This window comes from Lolium rigidum, chromosome 2, assembly GCF_022539505.1.
Source record: "Lolium rigidum isolate FL_2022 chromosome 2, APGP_CSIRO_Lrig_0.1, whole genome shotgun sequence".
Taxonomy (NCBI): domain Eukaryota; kingdom Viridiplantae; phylum Streptophyta; class Magnoliopsida; order Poales; family Poaceae; genus Lolium; species Lolium rigidum.
This window is the reverse complement of record NC_061509.1, coordinates 19,157,928-19,166,053: the sequence shown is the minus strand read 5'-3', so window position 1 is coordinate 19,166,053 and position 8,126 is coordinate 19,157,928. Positions and strand designations below refer to the sequence as shown.

General features: G+C 41.1%; 1 protein-coding gene and 1 non-coding gene across 2 annotated transcripts; one reads left to right on the top strand and one right to left on the bottom strand.

Annotated features, from left to right (window-relative positions):
• Positions 1-3,736: 3,736 nt before the first annotated feature.
• Positions 3,737-7,197, top strand: LOC124686050 (ADP-ribosylation factor-like). The gene is made up of 7 exons (XM_047220055.1): positions 3,737-4,014; positions 4,837-4,927; positions 5,371-5,486; positions 5,843-5,902; positions 6,011-6,076; positions 6,426-6,637; positions 6,788-7,197. The coding sequence occupies exons 1-6, from the start codon at positions 3,958-3,960 to the stop codon at positions 6,618-6,620; spliced, it is 585 nt and encodes a 194-aa protein (XP_047076011.1). The 5' UTR covers positions 3,737-3,957; the 3' UTR covers positions 6,621-6,637; positions 6,788-7,197.
• A 282-nt stretch (positions 7,198-7,479) lies between these two features.
• Positions 7,480-7,561, bottom strand: TRNAS-GCU. Its single transcript has one exon. It is a non-coding gene; the product is annotated as a tRNA-Ser (tRNA).
• Between the last annotated feature and the right edge of the window lie 565 nt (positions 7,562-8,126).

Here is an 8,126-nt window from a genome sequence, read left to right as displayed (position 1 = left end):
CACCAGGAAATGGATGAAATCCGCGCAAGAAACGCGGTGGAGGTGCCCAGCCTCTCACCTCCGCACGCGACCTCTTATCCTCAGATGAGCGGCAAGAATCTGCCCGAGTTCGCAGCGGCAAGATCACGCCTTGCGACTACCTACAGCCAAACCACGCCGGATCACCGCTCTGGATAGCCCGAAAATGCGCAGGATAGAGGTGAAGATGAGGCGACCTGATAAAACAATACTGCTGCTACCTGAGACTTCGAAACGCCGCCGTAAATCTCACAGGAAAATGGCTCCGCCGCCTCAGAAAAATCGCACCTTCCCGGCTCCGGCAGAGAATTGGCGACGGAGCCGCCTGATCTCGCCGGGCGGTGCGCTGAATGATTTTGGGATGGAGACGTTTGGGATTTGGTCTCTCTTTTTCTTTTCCGCTCCCTGATTTCCTTGTTTTCTTTGGGGATATACGGATTTATTACTATATGTATTCGGTATTTTAAAGGATGGAAAGGAGTGGGATACTCCGTACCGTTTTTTGGTATGGTCTGGGTTTGAAATTGTGTGAGACGGATATTCATGTGTTGATCGGAAATTTTGCACCAGTTTGTATTCACTCGCTTCCGAGCTCCAGTGCTCTCGCTATGTTAAAAGAAAATTAAAAACATTTTTACAAGTTATAAAAATTATGAAAATAATTCTGAAGAATGTCATTGATACATCCCACAATCATGCAAAATCCTAATCCGAAATTATTTTTATTTTGAGCTAGAAAAAATGACAAAATCTGATATGTTTTTGAGATTTGAAAATAACTACTTAGATCTACAATTTTGTCATTTTTGTGTAGCTCAAAATATTAAGTATTTGAAATTGATTTTTTGCACGTTTGTGGGATACATCATTGTTTATGTGTGGATTTTTTTCCAGATTTTTTTAAAATTCAAAAATATGATTTTTTATTTATTTTTTAAACGAGATCACTGGTGCTCATGTGCACCAAATATCTGTCCAACACCCACCTAATTTTGAAAACTATCTGTAATATCTAAGTACTACTCCATCGGGTTTAAAATAGGTGTCTTATTTTTATCTATATATGAATGTATCTAGATGCATTTTAGTTAGAGATATATCCAAATCTAGATAAAGTTGAGACACTTATTTTTAGATGAAAGGAGTACTAAAAACATATCCTATCAAAACTTCTTCCCTCTATGAACATTCCAACAAGACCAACATGAGTCTTGTCCATCATATGCCTTCTCCGGCCATTATATGCCTTCTCATGCAAAAATAAATTGTCTTGATTTTCCTTCTTGTGATGTTGTCTTGATGCTATTTACTTCTTCTTTGTTGATTGTCCTTTTAGATAAAAATTTCAAAAGTTGGTATGAAGCCATCTACTTCTTCTTGGTGGCGTCACTTGGCAATAAAGTGTGTCAAGTGTTGAATTCAGCCAAGGTTGTATAAAGTGTGGCCATGTGTGTAGTCTTGGTTGGAACAATTGTCTTTGTTGATTCATGCCCTTCCTTCTCAGGGTGTTGTCTTGAAGCCATTTACTTCTTCTTTATTAATTTCCCTTTCGGATAGACAATTAAGAAGTCACTATGAAGACATTTACTTCTTAGTGGCAACAATTGGCAATATCCTACTTAGTTCAAGTGTTGAATTTAACCAAGGTTGTATGAAGTGTGTGGCCAACTTAAAATATTTGTTTCCCAACAAAAATATGTCGGGGGGGGGGGGTGGTCCCCCGGTATGCCAAAGACAAGGAATAACCAAGAAGAAGGCTGACCTCGCTCTAAGCCCGGCATGGGCCGGCTTAGTCGCTGCCACTGGCCAGGAAGGCCATCTGCCGACTCCCGCTTGGAGGCCGGCTGTCGGCGCTGGAAGTCTACGCTCCTCGCACATTCTGCTTTGTCACCCTCCACGTCCCCAATATGGTGGACAATGGAGCAAACCATGCTGATGACCATGGGGCTAAGAGGCTACATTGGCGCTACGGGCATGTAATGTCAACACCATGTCCAGTCGCTAACGATAGGGGGACAAGACGGAGCAGCCGACAGGCCCCGCCAGCAGGCCTAGGAAGTACCGGAGGACATGAACCTCTTCCCCTTGGATTTTCCTGTGTAACTTGGACGCCTGGTATAAGGCACTCCAGGAGCCCCTTCCGAAGGGATCGTAAGGAAGATTTGATTTTGCCAGAATACCCGAGCTTCGATTTTATCTTAAGAGAAAGTAGCAACGCATTGTATGATATAGGGGGACTAAGACAATGAAAATCAAGAGAATTAATTGTTCAAGTCAAAGTGAGATATATGGCAGTCATACATGATTAATGTTCAATGGCATAACTAGAAAATGAATACTCTAAAAAAACACAATAACAATAGTAGTATAACCGGAAGACATAGCTAGCTACTTGACATATATTCCTAGTACACAACTTGAGGTGAGAAGAAAGACGCACACAAAGATCCTGGGCACATGCTAGCATATACATTTAGAGACGCCGTCAGCTGGCAGTGTTAACCTGCCGACCAGCCCCTCACTTGAACCATAACCAGAGCATGTGGCGGCCAATGTGGCTGATGTCAAGGAGAGAAGCAGGAGAGCAGAAGCATCACAACCTAGTAGCTAAGGAGAAGAAGAGGTGTCGCGTCTGCAGACTGCTTCTGATGATGGTGCTGGCGTGATTAGAGACGAAGCAGTTGATTGCGGCAGCCAAAGTTTTCGAGGCGTAGGGTGTATGAGATGAGCGTGTGGAGACCCCTAGTGAAATCGAGACCAACTTTTATAAAGGCTAATCTCTGCGTCGGTTATTTTTGTTTGGAGAATATGAAAAAGCAGGGACAAATTGGCTTTTGAGTTATTGTGTGGGTGGGGAAACATTAATAAAGGAGGATTTGAAGATAAAAATCCATCTAACGCTCTAGCTCACATGTCAATAGAAAAGAAGAATAACGATTGGACAGATCGGTTAGCGTCAACGCAGTTGCAATAATGGATTGTAGGTGGTCAGCTCCGCGGCTATGTACTCAAACAAAAAAAATTCCTTTGCATTAGGTGGCAAGCTAATATTGCTTAGAGATGGTTATGAGTTCGATACCTTGCGTGTTGAGATAATTTCTTTAATGGAAAGTAGAAGATATGTAAGACTAATCATAAGGGGAAGTATCATAAATTAGTAATGCAAATGATACTAGTTTATAATACCACCCCTATAATGCATAGTATTATAAACTAGTATCATGTGTCATGCAAATGATACTAGTTTATAATACCACCCCTATAATGCATAGTATCATAAGGTAGTATTGTAGTTTCATTAAATTTAATGTTTTGTAAAATCTCAATACAAATTTATAATTTATGTACATGATGCATTTGCTATCAAGTTTTCTAGTTTTACGTGTCATGATATCGTAACCTATAATACCATTTTTACCTGTCTCCTCGTTAATTATTTTACCATATTAAATTTTTGCCAACATGATATGCACGAGTACTACCTATGGTATCCCACTGTGGCTAGTCTAAGCACCAATGTTTTAAAAAACTGTTTTATTATTTTTAAATGTCTCTCTAACCACCTTTAATTGTACACGCTGTTCAAAGTAGGAATAGCTGGATCCGAATCAAAGCTTAGATGTTGGATTGCTCAGTTTATTAATTAGTACTAGTACTGATTTTTTTTGTTGAGAATTGGAGGTGTCATAGCACACTCAAGCAAACAAAAACCTCGCCGTGAAGGAACTGAGCAACTGCAGAGAAAGCAAGACGAGTATTCCAACCCTGGGCGCTGCCCTTTCTTCCTCGCGAACCCTCCTCTCACCAACCTAATCAGGCCCCTGAACTGGACCCCCGCAGCGAGCAACAGCTGCCCAAGAATCCACCCCACTCACTTCTCACTCACTCAAGAGAGAGAGAGAGAGAGGGGAGGGAGAAGTAGGAAGCGGGAGCAAGAAGATGGGGCAGGCGCTGCGCAGGCTCTTCGACAACTTCTTCTCCACCAAAGAGATGCGGGTAAAAATCTACCCATGATCTCTCTCCTCCCCCTCAATCTCCCTCGCTTCGGGGGCGCTCGATCTTGCAGGTTCTTGGAGCTTTCTCGATGCGGCGCAGTTCTTTGGATCAATTAAATTTCTCGATGTGCCTGCTCTAATCGAACCAGCCCTCCCGGAGCCTGGGGCTTGCTTGAATCCCGACCAGACTTCGAGTTACTGTGCCAATCTGAACCCGTGTGTGCTAGTTTGTCTGACGTTCCATGGCCAGGGTGAGCCGCCGATCCGAGTTCTTGGGTGGGTCCTGTCACTCATCGTGGTGTGGCCTGGGATTCTTAATTTAGGGGTTTCTTTGCTGAGGTTGGAATCGTCAACTGCACGCCGCAGGTCTGACGAATCCAGTGTTCTCTGGTCGGATTTGTCCCTGCGGGGAAGTGAGCAATTTGTGGCCAAACGGTTTGGGATGGCACTCTAGCAGTGTGCAGTTGCAATTAATGGGTGTATACTGAATCTCAGTTCAGTTCCCTCGCAAAAAAAAAAAAAAAAAAAAAGAATCTCAGTTCAGTTAATTTTGCGTAGGACGAAATAGTATGACAGTTGGCGAATCTAGCTAGTGGCCTAGTTAAATGTAGATGTACATTGATTCTGCAGTTCTTCACAATACTACTTTTTTCTTACGAAATTCAGAAGATCTCAACCATTTCATCTGACTTAACTCAACAGTTTGTGGTGGCTAGGCGGAAGTGTTTCGCTAAGTCTTGCTCTATCTGTTCATTTCAAATCGTTCTGCAAAGTACATTCTTTGGTGATTTTTTTTCTGCTGATGGTGAATAACCTTTTGAAGGTTGTGATGCTTGGTTTGGATGCAGCTGGCAAAACAACAATATTGTATAGGCTGCACATGGGGGAGGTTCTTTCAACAGTCCCAACAGTAGGTAGGAGACTGTTATATCATATACTATCGTTTCTGTATTTGTTTATGTTGCCCTACTGTACCATGCTAAAAATGCAGGTGGTAATAACGAATAAGCTGGTACTTATCCTCATTGTGTGTGGCTTCTATATGACTATGAGATCATGCCATGAAGATGCTGTTCTTTCATTTTATTACTTATACAAAAATTGGTTTTGTATTGTTAAAATTGAGTCTCCTTGTTATTGGAGTGGTTAACATTGTCTTCTACCAGATTATGTTTCTTAGAACAACTCATCATGAAGAAAAATTAGGGAGTAGCAAAAATTTGGGAGCTTACACAACTTTATCTAGTTTCTGACAATAAATTGAACCAGATGGCATGTTGGGCTTTACAGCAGCCCTCAATTTCCCCATTCATTGGTCTTATATCTAATTCTTTCGGATATGATTTTTCCTCTGCAGGTTTTAACGTCGAGAAGGTTCAGTACAAAAATGTGGCATTTACAGTCTGGGATGTTGGTGGACAAGAAAAGCTCAGACCATTATGGAAGATGTACCTCAGCAATTCCGATGCATTGGTAATAATTAGAAAAATATCGGAATTTAGCATATCGTTCTACCATTTTAGCTGTTCTTTAGTACCTACAATGTTAAATCATTGCTTTATCTCATGTGTTCCAACTGCAGCCTCAAATCTTAGGGCTTCTTAAATTTTTTGGACATGTTGTTTCATTTCCTATTCTATTAGCTGTTGGGTGAGTAGATTGATGTGCATTATATACCTGAAGATCATTTAGACTTCTTGATAAGGATAGCTGTTTAGTTGATTCGCTGTTGATTGAGTTCATTGACAGCTTGAATTGTTGTACGGATCATATACAAATCTTTGGCTGCCAATGCTAAGGATGTGTTTCCACTTTTTGATTTGGTGTAGATCTACGTTGTTGATTCTTTGGACAGAGAAAGGATAGGAGATGCCCGACAAGAATTCCAGGTAACATATTTCATACTATCTCTGTAGTTATAGGACTTCCAATTGCCTTAAACTACATTTGTCGAGAACGTGAGATCATGCTAACTTGCATTCCCTTACCACTTTCAGACCATTATCAAGGACCCTTTGATGGCAAACAGCATAATCTTAATATTAGCAAACAAACAGGACTTGGTAAGTTAAATTAACTGCTACTGCATAATTTCCTACCTGTTCATGACAACCTTATTTTTTGCCTGCGTCGCCATACATATCTTGATAAGGATAGCTGTTTAGCATAATCTTAATAATTGCTCTCCGATTAGAAGCATGTTAGCTGTTTAGCATAATCTTAATAATTGCCGTCCGATTAGAATCATGTTATCACAAACAAAAAATCTTTACCAGCATGTCTGTTTGGGCATCAAATTTTATGTTGATTACCGACATAATCAGATATGACCTTTCAGCCTGCATATATTAGAGAATGCACGTGGATACTTTCAGCCAATCTAGACTCACTATGTTTTCCATCTTCACATAGAGAGGTTCGATGAGCCCGGCGGAGGTGAGCGAAGGAATGGGCCTGCATGATCTCAAGAACAGAATATGGCATATACAGGGGACATGTGCACTTCGTGGCGAGGGCCTCTATGACGGGCTGGACTGGCTCGCATCCACCCTGAAGCAGTTGCAGGAGACGGGCCATGCTACTTCAGTCGCTGGACCTTCAATCTAACTTACACCGACAGAAAGGTCCTACACGATTCCAAACCCACCTCGCTCCATTTAATTCCAACCCTTATAACATCAACAATAGTTGCCTTTAGTATTATTGCCTTACCCACCGACCAATTTGGTCCCATTTTTCTGCTCAAGTCTGAAACTGGTGTTCTGTTTGCGCAGTGACCTTGCAACGACAGTCATGCCCATCCGCCGATCTGTTCATCCCACAAGAATATGATCCACATCACGCTTTATATTCCCGTGTGGCGGGTTGTCGCACAGGATGACACTCATCTGATAGGAACTTGCAGTGTATCCTCTTCGTCCTGGGATGCTTGCTGTATGAATGGGTGAATGATAAACAGCACCTGTTATGGTTGTATGTGTGTATACTTGAGGGGAGCCACTTGTGCACGTGATTGCTTTCCGCCATTCCTATTGATGAAAAGAAAGAAAAAAGCTTACGACTGTATGACTGTCTGTACGTGGTGAACTGGCTGTATGATCGCTCATGACTTCACGGATGCTTTGTGTTGATGTTCAGTGTTAAGAGACAAATAAAGAGAGCCTGAATAATAAGCTGTTAAACATGGAAGGTGTACATTTAGATCTATAATCTAGTTCAGCAATATATATTTAGGAAAATGGTGAAGCCCAATTAATGGAATTTGCTGCTCCAGCTCGATGCAGTTTGTAGAAGGAACATTGACTGTTAATAAGTAGGAGGACAAGAAATGGACTTTTGTAACCATCAAGACAAACAAGAGATTTGTGTGCGAGAGACAAGAAAGGAAAAATGAAAATAAAGAGCAGCTGGAAATGGTTGAAATTGTTGCATCTTTGAGAGAGACGGAGAAAAAAAAAAAAAAACACGACGCCTGAGAGATTCGAACTCTCGCGGGGAAACCCCATGTACTTAGCAGGCACACGCCTTAACCACTCGGCCAAAGCGTCGGTTGTTGAAAGACTGGGCCGGAGACGTTACTTACCCTAGTTCCCTGCCTCTTGGAGAGTGCACCTACCATCCGCAGTCAGACGGGTCAGGCCCGTAAAGATACAGAATGCTAAAAGGAGGGAATAGTCACGAAAACATCAAATGGAGGTTGAGCTACATGGCCTTTTATTAAAAAAAAATTGAATTTCAAAAAATACCGAAAAAAGTTTAGATATAGTCAAAGTGTACCCTACAAACATGCAAATTTCAGCACAAACTACTTTATATGGTAGGCTATTCTAAGTCTATTAAGTAGTGCATATTTCAAAACTATAAATTTGTTGGATTATATATTTTTGTGTTCCTTAGAATATAAAGAATTTTGCAAGCTTGTGGGACACATCATTGACTACACCCAAACATCCATTTGAATTTTTTTGAAACTTATAAATATGATATTCAAATTTTCAATAATGAAAATCTACATGTAGCTCAACCTCCATTTTGTTCACATTGGGAAACTTATGTGTAGCCTCGATATACATGCACACCCCAATTTTCTCAAAACATATATACATCAAGTAA